General features: G+C 47.9%; 2 protein-coding genes across 3 annotated transcripts; one reads left to right on the top strand and one right to left on the bottom strand.

The window, feature by feature from the left end:
• Window positions 1–7793: 7793 nt before the first annotated feature.
• Window positions 7794–9792, bottom strand: C16H1orf109 (chromosome 16 C1orf109 homolog). 2 transcript variants are annotated; one of them, XM_052811647.1, is made up of 4 exons: window positions 9506–9792; window positions 9246–9425; window positions 9051–9173; window positions 7794–8651 (listed from the first exon to the last, which is right to left on the bottom strand). In XM_052811647.1, the coding sequence occupies exons 1-4, from the start codon at window positions 9766–9768 to the stop codon at window positions 8639–8641; spliced, it is 579 nt and encodes a 192-aa protein (XP_052667607.1). In that variant the 5' UTR covers window positions 9769–9792; the 3' UTR covers window positions 7794–8638. The 2 variants fall into 2 exon arrangements, with proteins under 2 accessions (XP_052667607.1, XP_052667606.1); XM_052811646.1 differs by having other exon boundaries at window positions 9051–9169.
• A 77-nt stretch (window positions 9793–9869) lies between these two features.
• On the top strand, window positions 9870–15313 carry CDCA8 (cell division cycle associated 8). The gene is made up of 10 exons (XM_052811645.1): window positions 9870–10021; window positions 10107–10235; window positions 10562–10602; window positions 11111–11186; window positions 11536–11675; window positions 11975–12054; window positions 12393–12491; window positions 12684–12810; window positions 13271–13357; window positions 13735–15313. The coding sequence occupies exons 1-10, from the start codon at window positions 9940–9942 to the stop codon at window positions 13777–13779; spliced, it is 906 nt and encodes a 301-aa protein (XP_052667605.1). The 5' UTR covers window positions 9870–9939; the 3' UTR covers window positions 13780–15313.
• The last annotated feature ends 2467 nt before the right edge of the window (window positions 15314–17780 follow it).

The following is a 17780-nucleotide window of genomic DNA, read 5'->3' as shown; positions in this document are numbered from 1 at the left end:
AGCTGCCAGGCACGATGCAGCACGGGAACAGGAGCGTCTGCCCAAACCCTGCTGCTTCGGGGGGCTCAGCCCACCTGAAGTCCTGACTCCTGCACACTTGACTAACACGAATGGCAGCAGGGGCTCGTTTTCAGGTTCCTCATTAGCAGAACTGTTCTGGTGCTGCCTCGGTGCCCTCCCAGCTCCCTGGCTCCAGAAATGCTTCAGATTGCTTTTCCTTTGTGCACAATTATCTGGACTTTTCCATCCATTATTTCTCCCCTCTCCTGCTCCTGAGATCTGACTCACAGGTAGATTTATTAAGTTTAAAAGCACTCCTTGTGCAAGCCACACTCCATAGCCCCATCTTCCCACTTGCACAACCTCTCTCACCCTCTTTCCTGGGGTTTGGGCAGAGAGGTACCAAAACCGTACCATGAAGCACAGTTCTCCTCAGCAAAGCCACACCAGGTGAGCTCTCCCTCGCTTTGCACAACAATGTGGAGATTTCTTGAGGGAGGAAAGCTCTGTGTAGAGAACTGGTTTGGACAACTCAGGACCCCGCTTTCAACATTTTCCCCTGTCTCGAGCTTGGCATCAGCAGGTATTTCTAGCCATTTTCAGGTTCTTGCTCTCCTGTGCACCGTATGCCTGGGTACACACACCACACTGTCAGATGCTTTTCTCAATGAAACTCTTGTATTCCTATTTCCCGCCCTCTGATAATGGCTGCTAAGCAGAGATTGATTTGAAATGCCCAGGAATGAGTGAAAATTTCAAAGTTCCTTGAGCATGAAACAGCATAGAAAAGCCAACTACAACTCATTGCAAAAAATCATCACAGATGGCAAATTAGGCCTGGTTTTTGAATAGCAGGGATAATCTATTATTGCATCAGACTGGAGGGAATGTCAGATGCATTGATCTAACAACCATCTTTAAGTGCAGCCTGTGTAAATCAATGAGACCTTAACAATTCCTGATGGGCAAGCCCCTGATTTTCTATTTTGCTTTCAAGATCAGCTCTGTTTAAACTTCTCAGTCATTTCAGTTCTTCCATGAGGAGAAGGAGATGGTGGGACCCACTTTTGAGGGTAACATGTAAAGAGAGGAAATGAATGATGCTATTTTATTCCTCAGACATCCAAAGCGAAAAAGTTGTAGGATTTATTCCAGAATCACGATTCCTCTTGCATTACAATGGAGCCACCCATTTGTTTCCAAAACACGGATGCGATGTTCTCTGCCAGTGAAAGCGAGAAATAAGACTGCTGTCCTCTTCCCAAGGCTTAGGTGCACAAGTCAGGAGCAGGATCTTCTTGCTCAAATGAAGTAGCGGGACACAACAAGCTGGAGGAATTCAGCCAAAGGAACAGCTTTGCTTACTTCTGCTTTGGCTTCCTCTGCCAATGTTTTTTCTCAGCACTGGTTGATGGGTTTCAGACTGAGGGAACATTAGGAAATGAAACGGAGAAGGCTGTGACACACCACACGCGGTGCCAAGGAATGGCAGTGACGCACAGCAGCTGGCGGGGACCCCGGCGCGCACCTTGCCAGCGCTGCTGCGCGGAGCCACCCTCCACGGGACCCAGCTGTCCTCACCCCGGCTGTCCCAGCACGCCCACAGCCGCCCTCAGTCACTGCCTCCCAGCACCGGCTGCTGCTTCTCTGCTCACATCAGAAGCTGGGGACGATCACCTGCTGCTCCACACCTCCCACAGAGGTGACAGTGGCCAGGGCCATGCCAAGAGGACAGGCAGCAGGGTCTGCGGCATCTCCAGAAACCTCCCCCTTAAGGGCGGGAAAGGGAGATGGCCGCAAAGCTGTCTGGACCTGGCAGCTGCACAGCACAGTCTGTTCCCCGGGCCGACGGCACGTTGCAGAGAACAGCATCGTTTTGAAGCGCAGCGGCAGGCCAGGTCACGCAGAGTCATGGGAGGGTGAGGCGTTCCCGGACCCCACTGCCATCTCTGGGAGAGCATCCCTTCTGCCCTGCCGTATGAGTTACTCCCAGCAGTCACTGCCAGGTGCTCTTGGAAATGAGGCCATGAGCTTTGACCAGCTTGAATTCATCTCCCAACCTCAGGAGAAAAGAGAAAAGGTCCTAATATGCTTAGTACAGAGCTGAATCTGGTCTCTGGCTGACAAGTGGCTATGGACTATACACAAAAATGCTCTAAGGCTGACTGCACCAAATGTTTCTTCTCCACCTAACACAGTTGTTTGGGATTCAGTTAGAAACAAAACTGCATCTTGTAGTTTTTAATAAAGCTCTTGGCGAACAGTTCAAACACTGGAGGGGGAGCAGGAGAGAGAGGTTGAATTTATGGGAGCGGGAGGAGATCATTTGCTTTCTTAGGAATTGGAAAAGATTAATAGTATGCAAAGGCTCTTGGATTCATTCCTGACATAGCAGAATGGTTAGGAGACTTACCGGCTTGATATTCTTCATTCTGCCTTCCCCAGGTGGCCTAGAGACTGTCTGGACGGTGGAGAAAAAGGAACAGGGAACCATCCCATATCAGCCCCCAGTGAGGAAGGCAGCTGTGGTACGCTGGAGTACCAAACCTCACAGAGGTTTGCTTTGCTGTGAAATTAAATAGCTACTTAATATTTCTGTAACTGCTGCTTGTGTGGGAAGGCAATGGCGACTGTGGAGCTGGTGGAGGCACAGGGCAACAAAGTAGGTTCTTCCTACTGGCACATACCCATTCGGGGACCCCAGGCCATTGATGGCACAAAACGGTTCCATAACAAGAATCTGAACTTATGGAAGGTCTCTCTCCTACCACCAGCATTTTGAAATCAACATGTAACATGCTAGGTGAATCCCGAAGCAAGGAAAAATGGAAGGAAAAAGACAGGAATTTCCCAAGTCCCACTGAACAGCCCAAAGCTTCTTTCCAATAGTCAAAAACCACTGCAAGCCTTGCTGCACACAGAGTGCAGTGGGGAAGGATGAAAAGCCACTGGATGCACATGGGGAACCACAGGACGTGACTTCAAGACAAGCCAGAGGCTGTGTTGGAGAGGCAGTCTCCAGGATCGTAAACTGGCTCAGGCATTGCTTCCAATCTTACAAATCTCATCATCCCACTGGACTTTGGGATGACAGACAGCCCTTTTCCCCAGAGGCCCATGCTGAACGCAGCCTTTATGCACAAACCATGAGGCTGCATGCAGCTTGACACACTCAACCACCAAGAAAGGACGCACAGGTCACCCGGAGAGCGTGAGCAAAAGAAGCCACTGACCATATCCCTTGCCTGAACTAACAGTCACCTCCCCAAAACCAAAGTTATGCTGGAAACTAGATGAGAGGATGGGCAGAGAAACTTGCTTTCCATTGTTGGGTCACCGTCAGAGGAACATCGGACAGATCTCCTAATTTCTCCATGATGCTTTAGCTGGGAAATTGCAAGCCAACACCCCTGCCACTTGGCTGGGTACAAGTGCAGTACTGTTTTCAAGACGTCTTAGACAGCCATGGAGCACAGTCAGCTACGGAAAATAAAACTCCTGTGCTATTTATGAGTATCTGTTGTGCTCCAATTTGGGGGTAGAAGTCTGCAGTGGTGCTTAAAACATTGCATTTTGAGGCAGCAACGACTTCTCAGAAGGCCATGATCAGTCTTATTTTTCAAATAATATTAGGAAATATAATGTTTGCTCCATCTGAGAATGAATGAGGAACTTGAGCAAAACTGCTAAACATAAAAGTTCCTGGACATCTGGAAAGGATTAGTAAGGAAGGTGCTTGGGACAAGGAGTTCAGGCAAGTTCAGGAGACACCTACTGTAGATTTGTTTCCACAGAAGGAGGGAGGAGGAGTGAAAGGGTTGAGGGGAAAAGCAGGAAGGGAGGATTGAAACAAAATCTATGCAGGACTGGCAGATAAGGCGAGCGATGAAAACAGCCTCCATTCTGCGGAAGCGCAAACTGCACAACAGGCGGCCCTAGAGGGTCTGCTGCAATAGAAGGGGCTGGGTGTAGCAACAAGGGATAAAACACAGTGCCAAAGAGCTGGCCAAGTAACTGCTTGTGCCCATCTTTGCAAGGGCAGACAACAGACCCTGCGCTGAGCACAACCGCACTGCAGGAAAGCACATCCCTGCCTCTCAGCCAGATGTGTCCCCACTCAACACACATCTATAGGATTAGCAGAGTTTGCCCCCCTTGGAGCTCAACAACAACTCAACAGGGCAAATGCTGTGATAAAGTCAAGAGCACTAGAGAAACACTAAAGTGTAGACAGCCGAGCGCTAGGAACAGAGCTACACATCCAATTAAAGTAGATGGGAGAATGTTTGTTTTATTTCCGAGTAGATAAGCACTCATGCAGCCTCTTGAGCCCTGCAAAGTCACAAAGGAGTTCTGCTTCAGGCCAAGATGAAAGTCTCAAAGAATAAGCATGAAAACCACAGGGGCTTGTGAAATCCATGCTTGGTTTATTAAATGACTCACGAAGCTTTTTATCACGTACTTCTGCCTCCGACTCACTTTACACTTAAATTCAGGTGCCAAATCCTTTGTCTTTTTCCTAACTATGGACCCTTGTAGTAAATTCAATTTTGAAATCTGTTTGAAATCCATGAGCTTATGCTGAAGCAAAGCTTTTGGGTTTCGTTTAAAAGTCTGGAGCTACCCACAGCGGGTCCTCATTTCTGAAGCAGAACTGTGCAGAGACACCACTGCACCAGAAGCTAACTTTCGCCCTACATGAAAAAACAAACTAACCAGATAGAAGTCAGATGCTCGCTATAAATGTTCATGGGTATTCAAATTTAGTAACTGATTTTAGTTTGTGCTTTCCCTATATGTGAAGAATAACTATTTTCAAATTAAGTTAGCAGGAGGTAAAGCTGAAAATCAAAGCATGAGCTTTGTGTTTCCTGAAAATTTTACTTTAACAAGGTAGCTCCGGCTGCTAACTTTGTTTTATTGCATTCCTGAATGACAGATCTCCATGCAAGAATACTTTAAGAGCTCTGCTCCAAAAATAAAGGCACTCAGGTTTATTTTTATGGTTAGGTGTATTTTACCAGTAAGTCTCAGAGCCCTTGATACTGCCCTTACCCACTGGCCTCACTCAGGCATTGCACAGACTGGAGCCCCCCAGTCCCGCACTCAGCTTCCCCAGGCAGCTGAAGAGGACCCCGCTGCCTGCCAGCAGATGCTGCTGTGTTTTTACTCGCCTCCCTCCCATCCCAGTACTCAGACAGACACTGAAATCCTTCGCTGATGACAGCAGACATGGCTTGGTAGCAGTGGGCCACGTCACAGCTCAGTCTTGGAAAGCTCAGGCACAGAAACAAACTGAGAGCAAGCCAGGGACCTTCAGGATGAGGGAGAGACGTGGGGAGGAAGAGCAGCGCCTACCGCAGACAGTCTGCCCTGGCTCCTCTGAGCCACAGGCTGGGATGACACCACCCAACAATATCCCTGCCATGGGCATGCAGGTATCTAACTCAGCCATGCAGGCTCCCAGGCATTGGAAGAGGAGGAGCAGCCTTCCCACCTGAGTGCTCCCAAGTTAAGTGTTTAAAGACTGAATGCCCACCCTGGCTGTCTTCACGGTGGGAACCTTCGAACCCACAGAGATTCCCTGGCGAATGTTGGCTGAAGGGAGTCTCGCACACATAAGGAACCACATTCTTGTCAGCAACTGGGGACCTTGGCAGCCATCCTGAGCTGTAACATCCAAATCTTGAAATGGAACAAACCTACAGTTGTATCCAATTAGAGTGCTCTGACGTGGAGGTTCAATTGTGCCCTTCCAGAACACTGCAACTGATGACATGGCCCATCAGCCAGAAACAGTACAGAGTAACTAGATCATCTTTAAGGTCCCCTCCAACTCAAACCATTCTATGTTTCTAATTAGTCACATCAAAACTTCAATGAGCACCTCCTTCACCCCATTTCAGTCAGAGTCAGGTCGTGGCCACTTTTAATTCAGAAGGTGTTCTCAGCACTTTTAGCAGTGCTGTTATTAGCCCAAAGACAGACATCAGAGGGCCAAATATCTAGGAGGAGCAGAAGGGCCACCACCAAACTGTTCTGAAGACCTTCCAAAATTTAAATCCATTTGTTTGTTATGCAGCTGTACTAAAGACAGACTCACAAAGAAGGGTGTTGAAGAGCTGTGTAGTATGTGCACATGTAAACACAATTCTGCATCCACGAACACCATGATTTATTGTTTTATGATGATGCTATATCAAGGCCTGAGCAAGGATGACACCCCAGGATTCACCCTGCTGTCATCCGTCTTACGCCCTTCGAGCCACGTATAATGAACCCAAGGCCATACAGCTGCTCTCTGTTCTTTTGCCTGCTCTCCCTCATCTCCCATCCCAAAACCAGAACTGTACAAGTCACTCGTTGCAGTGACAGCCATCAGCACTGATGGAGGTGCAGGCGTGCTTGCCATTAGCCACGTAGCTTGGCAGCACACTCCCAACACAGGCAACATGTCTGCACTTTGGCCACAGGTTCAAAACCATATCAGAAAAGGAACAGGAGATGGATGAAAGATAGTGCTATTACCTTTGCTCTTTGCTGTACCACAACATTCAACCTTTTTATCAGATGGATTTCAGACTGGCAGCCTCTGCAGACACCAGCACTCAGCTGTCAGAGATAGCTCGGAGGGCATCTACAGAAATCTACTGCGATCTGTGTCATCCCACAGCATACACTTGCCCTTTCCTTAAAAACAGAAGTCAGTGATGTCCCACGGGAAGATGCATGGGTTGAACACTAGCAGGAGGTAATGGCTAATAAAGTTTACCTACACTGCTTCACTGACTGCAACGTAAACACAGGACATGAATTTCTAGAGTTGGGAGGAGTTTGCGGCTGGAATCAAAGCTCTGGAAAAGGAAACTAGATGAAATTGCTCACTCTGCTGTGGACAGGAAAATAAATGCCTTATACTGAACTGATGCTGTGATGCAACCCACAGCATCAGCAGCACACTGACAAAATGAGTCAGCGACAGGTCACAGCGAGACAGAGCCACTCAAGGATGGGAAGTGCTTTGCACGCAGAAGCATCTGCATCGAGACTGCTCTACAGCCATTTGCTAAATAAACTGCATTCTTGGCTGATCTGCCAAACCAGTATCTTCACTGCATCATCTGCTTCATCTTAAGCTGAAGCAGCAGGAGGAGGACTCCATTTCTCACTTCCCTAGGAAGGAGATGGCCAAGTGAAAAGCTCAGAACAGTCACACCGCAACTCGCAACACACAGTTACGCTGCAGTCTCGCACGGGGGCTGTAGGGGATGCCCGGAGCACCAGGCACCTGTCCAGCCACGAGAGCCCCCCGCAGCCGCCTGGAGGACAGGATCAGCAACAGCAAGCGCACCAGGGTCCCAAAGCGACGCAGAGCACGCAGGAACAAAGAGGAACTACCTTCAGCAGCAGAGGAGTACCGCCAAGCCAGCTGAGCCCCCCACCAGCCCTCGGATCCCCTGCCCTGTACGTGCTGGGAGCACAACCTGCCTTGCTTCCCTGGGCTTAACGCCCTTCCCTTGGCAAACACCGATTTCATCAGCCGTGACGCCCGGAAGCCACACCAACGCCAAGAGGGTGACGTGATTTTTCTTTGCAATTAGAACTGCATATAAAGCACCATCCCATGAAGACCTGCCAGCTGATGGCGAGCACTGGCAGCCCCAGCCCCGCGGCCGTCTCCCAGGGCCCCCGTGGGCAGCTCTCCGCAGGTCGAGCAGTGCCCTCAGGTGGTCAGATGGACTCCCCGGGTTTGAGACCTGCTTCACCGTAAAAACAGGGAGCACAAGCACATCTAAAATCCGTCCAAGTACAACTCTTTATTTGGCCTTCTCCGAGAAGCTACAATTTCATACCAAATGTTATTTAGCAACAGGCACCCCACCACTTTCCGGGAACGTTACAGAGGATGGGTGTCATGGCCAACAAAAGATGTCCCCAGAACTGTCAGCAGCTGCTGTGGCCACAGAGCGTGAAGTTTTAAGACTGATTTAAACATGCCCTAGCAGAGGTATCAGAAGACCATACTCTAACACACTTGAAAACTACCTGTGTCAGTCCTCAGGGTTCCATACCTCCATAATTACATTTCCAAGCCAAATTTGCTCCTTCCTCTTCAATGTACAGGTGGGTGAAAGCAAACACATTGCTCAGAGGCACAAGATGCAAACTGTTTTCAAGCCCTGATTTGACATCGTTTATTTATTTGTAAGGACGGTACCTACGCATCCTCCTTACAGGTACAGGTATCAGCCTGCTGGATTTTATGTTACGCTCACTTATTTGCAGCGCACCTCAAGTCAATAAGTCTCAACATTTTTTTCAGTATACAAAACATCCACGGCAGGCAAAAGAAAGGACAATTTCCACAGCTTGTTCAGCTCAGCCTCTTCTTCAGGCACCAAGTCCATTTTCACTTGAAAACGAAACAGTCCAAGCATTTCCTACTGAGGCCAAGTACCCAACTCATTCAGCTTCCAAAAAGCACCAGTAAAGCTTCCTCAATTCATCATCCTCTTTGCAGTCACCTCAGAACATACCAGACTCTCGCAGAAGCCGGTCGACGCCAGTCCCTCCTGTTCTCCGTCAGGAGCCTGGTGAGCAGCACAGCTCTCGCTGGTTGTCCACAAACAGAGAAATCTTAAGAAGCGTATCTGAGTTGGAAGGGAAAAACCAACCCCATTAGCTTAATGCAATTTATCTGTATTCTGTACACACAAAGCCTTAACGTGTTTCTAAAAGCAATGAAGAAAAACGTAAGTAAAACTAACTTAGCAGACCAAGCGAAACGGATCACGAAGCCCCTTCTTACACTGTGAGGCAGGGCGCCGCTTCCAGCTGTGCCCAGGGTGTGATGGCGAGTATTTACGCCTGAAGTCATTCCCCAGATCTCAAAGCAGGTCGCAAAGCTCAACCGCAAACTGGACAAGGTCACCCGCTGCTACTGAGACCCACACAGCAAGCACCACCGGGCCCACATGCTGTCCCCAGGGCTGAAGCATCAGCATGGAGCTCCGGGAAAGGCCCTTTGGGTCTGCTGTAAGCAGAACTACCTTGAATGACGTCTTCCTTGTAGCGCGCCAAAATCCTCTCCCAAGACTGCGGGAGGGCCTCCATGTCTGCCAGGCTGTCGCAGCGGATGCGGAGCAGCAGCAGCTTGCTCTCCAGGTACCTTCCTGCCCGCTAAGGACAACAAAGAGAAAAAGGCACCCGCCGGCGCTGCCCGCCCGACCCCAGCAGAAGGATACAGCTGCCGGTAGTACCGCTCCACGTCCTGCAGCCCCTCCAGCGCGTCAGCCAGCGAGGGGCAGCGCGGCCCGCGCCGCAGGGCCGCCGCCAGGCCCAGCTCCGCCGCCCGCTCCTCGTACAGCCGCAGCACGGCGGCCACGCCGGCCCCCACGGCGTCCCGCACGGCCCGCAGCTCCGCCCTGCACGGCAAAGCGGCAGACGCTCAGCGGCGGCCCCCCGCCAGGCCCCGGCCCCGGCCCCGGCCCCGCCGCCGCCTCACCGCCGGCCGCCGAGCTGCTCCAGCAGCGCCTCGGCCGCGCCGCGCTGCTTCCGCCACAGCCGCGCCCGCAGGTCGCCGAAGGGGCCCAGCGGCGAGCCGCCCCACGCCAGCCGCTGCGCCGCCCGCATCTGCGCCGCCAGCCCGGCCAGCGAGACCAGCAGCGGCGCCCAGGCGGCCATCGCCGCCCGCCAGGCCGCGTCCTGCCGCGCCGCCGCCGCCGCCCACTCCCGCAGCGCCGCCGCCATCGCCGCCGCCGCCGCCATGGCGACCCGCCGACTCGGAAGCGCTCCCCCGGCCCCTGCGTCATCGCGCCGCGCCCCGACTGGCCGCGCCGAGCCCTGATTGGCCGAGCGGCGGCGGCCGTTGGGTTTGAACGCGCGGCGGGCGGCGGCGCTCCCGGTCCCGGTCCCGACCCCCGACCCCGGCCCCCCGCCATGGCTCCCGGGCGAAAGAAGGCTGGCGCGAGCGCGCGCGGCAGGAAGCTGGCGGCCTTCCTGAAGGACTTCGACCGCGAGGGTAGGCCGGGAGCGGGGCGGGGGCGGGCGGCGGGCGCCGGTCCCCGGTCCCGGAGCCGTGGCTGAGCCCGTGTGCGTCCCCGCAGTGAGGAGCCGGGTCGAGCAGCTGCGGACGAACGGGCAGCGCCTCGTCAAGGAGGCGGAGAACCTCTACAACATCGAGATCCTGCGGCTGCCGCTGGCGCTCCGCGAGATGAACTGGCTGGACTACCTCGGTACGGGGCGGCACCGGCACCGGTACCGGCACCGGGGGAGGGACTGGGCTGGCGGGCCACGATTTCCCTTAGAGGATAAAAGCCAGCGGTGCTCAAGGAGCAGCCGGGGTCTCCTCTCACTGGGAGCCCCCCCCCCTCCCCGCGCAGGCGGCCCGCCGGCTGCTCGGAAGCCGCTCCCTTTGTCTGAGGCTGCTCGCCCGCTGCCCGGAAAACTGGTTTGTACTGGTTTCTTCCGTCCTGGTGGTGGCGTGTTGAAGTATGTCTGCGTGTACGGTATAGGCTGTCTCGGATACGTGCTGAGTTTTTTAAAAATATCTTCTTTTTAGCTAAAGGAGGAAGCAAAAAGGTGCTGGAAGAGGCAGCAACGGTAGGTATCTAGCACAAATATTCAGTTTTCTGATGATGTTGCGCACTACTGTAGGAAACGAAGGGTTTCCTGTGTCTGTAGGAGCAGAGGTCACATAAATTCTTCCACAAACGCTGCAGTAAGAGACGCCTGTTGTATACGATACAGGATTTGCGTGCTCGTGCTGCTCCTTCTCTGTCTTTCCTTACCTGCTTGATTTCACTCCCAGATCCCCAAGAGCACACGGGCTTTTCAGTAAATTAAAGTATTTCTAAATTGGTTGAGCAGCAGGGCGTAGGCGAAGTGTACTTGCAGCAGCCAAATAAGGCACGTTAGTCCCGAATGGCATGCAGACCTCACATGTTGTTGTCACCTCCAGAATAACGTGAAGTTCCCAGTCTGAGCACAACCGAAAGCATGGAGGTATTCTTGCTATAAAATAGTTAGGGATTTGCTCTACAACTTGGATTTCTCAGAACTATATGCTACTGATAATCCTAATTGTGCCGTGACTGTTTCTTAATTTTAGGCAGACTTGGAAATAACAGAAATAAACAAGTTAACAGCAGAAGTTATCCAGACTCCTTTAAAAATCATCAAGAAAGGTCAGTTTGTTTTAAGCATTGTGACGAGTTCAGTGAGATGAAAGCATGTCATGGTTTACCTGCTGTGAATAATAATTCAGTTCTTTCTTGCATCTCTCAATATATTTAAAGACAGGAAAATAATCCTACTTTTATCCCTGCTGTCTGCAGTAGCTCTACTTAATTTTCTTAAAACACTCAAAATCATTCAAAATAGTGCTCTGTCAACCGTTTGGATTACATTGGAATTTGGATTTCAGAAGCAAATTGTTGCCAAAAATCCTTGTGGTTGTTTACTGTTTACCTCCGCTGCTAGCTAATAATGTAGCTATTATTTATTTTCAACTTAGACAACACTTTCTTTTTCTAGTGGAAAAATCTAAACAAGATATTGAAGCTATTGAAGAAGAAGCAGAGCCTCCTTTGCTTCCTCTAGCAAAGAAAGCAAAACATGATAGCCAATGTCTTCCAGAGCTAGAAGCTGAAAATGTTAATCCAAGAACTGGAAAGGTAAGTAGTTACTCTTTGTGATGACTTTATTCCCAAGATATAAACTACTGACTGAGATGGTGCCTATGATAGTATAGCTGTCCAGGATACTTCGAGGGGGACTTCAAAACAAGTATCATTTCCTGAAACTTCTAGCAATAGGAAACACAGAAGCTTGTAGGGTGTTTGTTTTGGGACTCTTGTGCCATAAAAAAGGAGCCTACTGAGCCAAATGTTTTGTATGGAAGGATTTGTTTGTTGTGGACTCTGCTGTCACACGAGAGTGAAGTAACTGATTCCGTGAGTAATGTGTGTTTCAGGTGAAGGCATCCACTAAGAAAGTGCCAGTGTCCAGGAGCAGAAGAGCTCCTTCAGCAAGAGTGAAGCGCATGAGTAAAAGGTAAGAGGGGTTATCTTTTTTACTGGATTTCAGAAATGGAGAATAGTTGTATAGTGCTAATATAACTCTAAAATGGAATGGAGCACAGTTTAGTAGGCTGGTTGATGTAGTTGTGCCATGCTATAGCAAAAAAATCAGTGATCTGAAAGTGAATGAAAAATAGGCAACTTCCTCTCCTGTGATGACCAGCTATCCCTAGCTTTGGGGTATACCTTTAGTTAGTAAGAACCTCTGGTTTTCTGTGGTGCTAACCTCGTACAAGCACTATCGTATCACAGACTTGAATATTTGTTAAACGTCTGCTCATAAGAATATTTTTATTTATTTCCCTTTAACAGATCAAGCAAAAACAACTTTATCACTCCAGCTACTGGTAGAATTGTTGATGTCTGTGCTCGAGGAGGTACCTCCATGGTCACACCCAAATTTGATTCCAGGTTTGTATTCTGTTAAATTTCTCTGTTAATCTCTTATGTAGGGAAGTGCCTTGCCATTTGCTTTATGTACGTGTCTGTCTTCTGTTTGCAACATAATCCTTAGTGGCCCTTTGAACCCGGAATGAAAGACTTTTAGTCAGAGTGCTTTGACCAATTGCAGTGAGATTACTTACCTGTAACTTTTTGTTTCAGAATTTTCAAGACACCGGGTTTGCGCACGCCCGCAGTAAATGAACGTGTTTACACCATCTCTGCCAATGGCAGCCCCCTTGCTGACAGCAACGATATCTTCATTACAGTCCCTGTTGGAGGAGGGGAGGTAAATCAGGAACTTTAATCTGTAGAATCTATGCTGAAGGGATAGCTTGTAAGTTCTTGGGGGCCTTACCAGCTTCAGGTCATCCACTCTTGTCTCTTTAGTTGTGCCACTGCAGTTTATCAGGGGATTAATCTAGCTTAAAAAGAACCTTGAAAGATTTTTAGTCAGAAGTGGGAGCTGTTCAAGCTGGTCAAAGCAGAATGTAGAATGCTGTTTTGCCATGCATTTAAGTAACATTTAAAGTAGCTTCTGCTGGCAGTAATGTGTTAACGCACTGCAAGGAAGGTAAGAGATGAGCTTCTGGTCCAGCTGAATGTAGCTCTCTGCCTGTATGTGGTCTCCTAGTATGCTTGAATTCTATTTACTTTTATTTTTTAAGTTTGGGGTTTGGTTTTTTTGCTGCTTCCAGCTACTGCAGCTGACTGAACAGAAAACCTAAGATTTGGGTTTTTTTTCACAGAGCATTCGTTTGACGGCAAGTGATTTGACCAAGAAGAATCTTCTTCATCTGAATCCGGAGGCCCAAGGAAGTATGAAGAAGCTATCAGTAAGTCTATATATTTTTGTCAATCATGTCCTGAAGTTGTAAGGCAGCACTGTCGCTGTCATTTAGTCCTTGGACTGTTCAGCTGTAATAGAAACTCCTTATTTCCCCCACCCCACCCTTGTCTTGTATTTTGGCTCATGTCAGTGGTCAAGAAGAAGCAGGAGCTGAGAGGGGAAGGAAAGGGAGTAGCTTTACATCACATCTAGCTTAATACAAACTGTGGATAAACCATGTACTTCTTGAAGAAGAGCTATTGTCAATGTTTTGAAAAACTGAATCAAAGCTGAAAGTGTCTTCCGCTTCAGGCAGAAGTTGTAACTGGTTGTGGGATATAACAGTGTCTTGTAGAGTACTGATTAATTTCTCTTTCTTTCTAGGTTCGTCTCGCACAAGCTTGCAGTGGTGCAAAAACCCATAGATGAAACTCGGTGAATGTTGACATCCCTCTGTAAATACAGAATGTTACATTTAGGACTGCTACCTTTAGTTCTTGTTCTGATTTGTGTCTTCCTTCCATTAATTTACCAAATGGAAGTTCAGAACTAATTTTTCTACCTATAATATATAATGGGATTAGAATAGATTGCTTTTTTTTTTATTCAGGAAAAAAAATGCTTTATTTCCTATTTCCTTTAAGGTTGAGACCAAGATACAGTTATCTTGGGCTTGCAGACCAGCAAGCTGGGCAGAAAAGCTATTCTGGTGTCTTGCAGAAGACGTAAGCAGTGGACCCAAGTGACTGGAGTTCGCATCTGTCTGGGCAAAGAAAGCAACAGATCAGATTTGTTGCACTTCCTTCCAGGCACATCCTTTCTCTGCAAATGTGCTTAAAAGGTGATGACTATCTCAGTATAGTACCTGAGATACCTAAAGGCAAGTTACTGGTGCCTGGGACCAAATGGAAAGCTTCTTGTAGTTCATGATGCTGCCATGAATAGCAATCCTTTTGTTCTTATAGCAGCCATTGTATTTGTAACTGGCTTTGAGGTTTTTATAGTGAACTTATGCATTTTATTGTTTTTGAAATAAAAGATCACAGGTACTTTAACTTAACAGAATCAGTCATCTAGACTGCTGCATAACTAGATTACTGAGAGTAACGTTAGAGCTATTGGAGTATCTCTAATGTGAGAGAACTTTGCTTTTCCTTCACCCCCTTCAAAATCTTGAGGAGAAGCAGTGCTCCTGGAACTGAGTATAGACAGGGAAGAAGAAAGCTAGGACTAGTCAAAACATTGTTCTTCCCTTTCTTCTCATCTAAATTGAGTTGATTCAGTGCATTTCTTTGACAGAGAGCCATATCCAATAAATACTGTTTGTAGAGGACAAAATAACTTCCTTAGTCATTAATGTGTTGGGTTCCCCCCCCCCATTTCCCCCCTCTTATAGAAAATACAGAGAAATCTTGCTCCACTTCGAATTCATGAAAATTCAACTTTAAATGCAGCCTCCTGGGAAAGGGTTACTGTATGTGTAATTAAAAATGTAAGCAGGAGCACTCATCTGGCTTGACACTTCCTTGAAAAATGAATTAGGGAAGAAGTCCTGTATTTGCTTTCCTACAACCGTCTTATTTTTCAGCAGCCTGGAAAAGCAGAGCTCTCTAGAAGCGCTAGGTCTCTGTGGGAAGATTGCATAAAGTCTTAAAATGTAAAAGACTCCTCTCACTCAAAATCCAGGGTTTCATTTTTATTGTGAATCTTTGTAGCTGGTACAGGATGGGAGAGGATGCTTCTCCTGTCTGTTGGACTAAGATACAGAATCCCTTAAAAGTGTGGTTAGCTTTGATTCCTGAAGCGTTATTCTGTATGGATCATACAAATGAAGTATGTAAAACTGCATCTGCAAGAGACAACCTGATAATCCTTCCTCTGTTTCAGCAGGGAACATTTTAATGAGAACTTTTTAATTGGCATGTTAAGAGAGCATTCAGAGTAAAGATCTTTGCTTCTCTAACTTTGTCTAAGATTTTTTTTCTAAAAATAAGCCTGTTTCTTTGTTAGCTGGCATACTGTCCTTTCCAAAGATACCTTTTTGTCCTTGATTTAAGCCTCTTTGAAGGGTCTATAAACAAGGATGTTGAGACTTTGGGAATTTTTCTAGGTTTGGAAAAGTTCTACTTTTGGCAAAAGCCAAGTCTACAGCATGATGAAGAAGGAAGACTGGGAAAAGCTGCTATCAGAGGTAACTTATGCTTTGGTGTAAATCTTTGATGCAGCCTGTGGCATGGGAAAAACTTTGTAGAACAGCATTCATACATGAATTTCCTTTAAAAAGCAAGCATGTCACTGTAATGCGAACCTCAAGTATATGCCAGGTATTTGGAAATCAGTATTTAAGAGGTTTTGGTAGCTTCTAAGTCCTAACTGCAGGTGGCAATATTGTAAACTACTAAGCTACAGGTACACTTGCCTTGCTGTCCTCATTGAATTCTGTTAACATATTAATTTTAAAAAACCCAACTAGTTAAGCTGTAAATAAAACTGTAACATACTTGCTTGGATACTGCTTTAAACGTGTCTTTACTAGGAAAAAAATGAACTAAAATGCTTAGCTAGCCTAGGGAATTCTTCTGTTAATACTGTCTCCTTTCAAAAGCTATAGTTAACAATCTTTAAGGCCCTGCGTTGACATGCTTGTTACACTATCAGCCATTTCGGTCTCCTGTTTAATGCTGAGGTTATAGTGTTGTTACTTAGTAAATCCAGGAATTAATGTTTTTGCTAGTACTATTCCTCTAGATTAACGAGTCTCGAGTGGTAAGGAGATGCAGATACGACCTGACTGCTTCCTCAGACTTCTCCAACGCAGACGTGAAAGCCTTGTGTCCCTGCAAGCCTGACTACCTAGCTCTCCAACAGCAGAGGCATACCTTTGTTTCTAACTCTAGATTTATGTGCTATACATTCCTGATTCTTCTGGAGGATGAAAGGCCATATCTGCTATTATTGAGGCTAACACATTATTTATGCCTACAGCAAAAAATTGCTTGCAAAATAGTGTTTAGCATCTGGAATATTGAAAGAAGCAGAACCTGTAGAGCTTGGGCGGGGCGGGGGGTTATGACTGCATTTTGGTCCGTACCTGTTTGAGTTGGCTGTGTGCTGAATTTGCTCTGCAGAGTGTGGAGGCAGCATAGCTCAAGGTTCCTCTTTGCAGAGGTGGTACTGCTGAAGCATGGCATTCCCAGCACAATGCAACCAACAATGCTGTTAATATTCAAGCTTCCTTTTCCAATTGTCAGAGTGAGTTAATTGTATCTGACATGAATTAAAGCTATCTGGCAGCTAATAGCTAAACAGATTCATCACCATTTTGCATGCTGCCTGCACCACGTGCTCCTCTAGAACATGGGTAAGCAGTATTTCATTTTTCTGCAGTTTTATTGCTCATGTAAATTGTTGGCATCACTTCTGCCCCTTTTGCACACTACATGGCAGTTGCATTTTGTTTAACAAAGCTAGAACCTCCCTCTTCAGTTCAAGGATTATGAGGGCAACACAGGGAAGCTGGCTGACTTTTTTGTGGATTTGGGGGAGGTTTCGTTTGTGTATTATTTGTATGCAAGCCTGGCTGTAGTCTGAACTGCTCTTTAAACTGAGTGATGGGAAATAAAAAGCAATGCAGGAAAATAACTGTTCTGTCAGGTTGGAAGCTGCTGCATCCATCACTGGCCAGAGCAGTTCAGCCTACAGAAAGAGACTGACATTAGCTTGTGTCATCTGAGCTGCTGCGAGGTCTGAGCTGCTGTGGACATGGCTTCAGGGACTGTCCTCTGAACAGAGCCAGTCTGGAGGGGAAAGGCCAGAGGACATTGAGGTGCTGTCAGAATATTGCTTTTGCATATGTTCTTCCCAAGAACTGAACTATGTGACCTCCAAGGGCCTGTGTTTTGCATTAATAGGTGAGGCTCTGCAGAAGCAATTAAAGGCCCCCATGTTTTGCGGCTCCTTCCGTGAGGAAAAAGTGGTTTTCCTGGTTGTCATTTCAGTCATGATGAATACTGCCCAGGGCTGAGAGCTGTGGCTTTCTTGTAGGAAGGGTGGTTTGGGGAGTAATGGCCATGGTTTGCTAAAAGATTGTTGAGCACTGACTTGTTAAGATCAAAACTCCTGACCTGAACCAAAGCTCTTCCAAAATAAGTTTCCCTTGGGACAGCGGGAGCTGCAGAAGGAGAGCTGCTGGTACTTTCAGGAGCACAGACCTGGCAGGCAGCAAGCAAGTAGCAGGGTGTGTCTGTGTTTCACCAGGGTTTTTATAGTGCTGGATAGCTACAGTCTTGCAGGAAAAAAAGCATTCCTGCCTTCCCCTGGCTGGCTGGCATGGAGCTCAACCAGCCAACCCTCCAGACAGGAGTTCCCGCTCACACCAAGCGGGTGCAGCAGTACGCTGTGCGCTCGGAGGATGCTGGAGAGTCTCGGTG

The sequence above is a fragment of the Harpia harpyja genome, chromosome 16 (genome assembly GCF_026419915.1).
Source record: "Harpia harpyja isolate bHarHar1 chromosome 16, bHarHar1 primary haplotype, whole genome shotgun sequence".
In the NCBI taxonomy this organism is placed as follows: domain Eukaryota; kingdom Metazoa; phylum Chordata; class Aves; order Accipitriformes; family Accipitridae; genus Harpia; species Harpia harpyja.
This window is presented reverse-complemented; position numbering and strand designations above follow the sequence as displayed.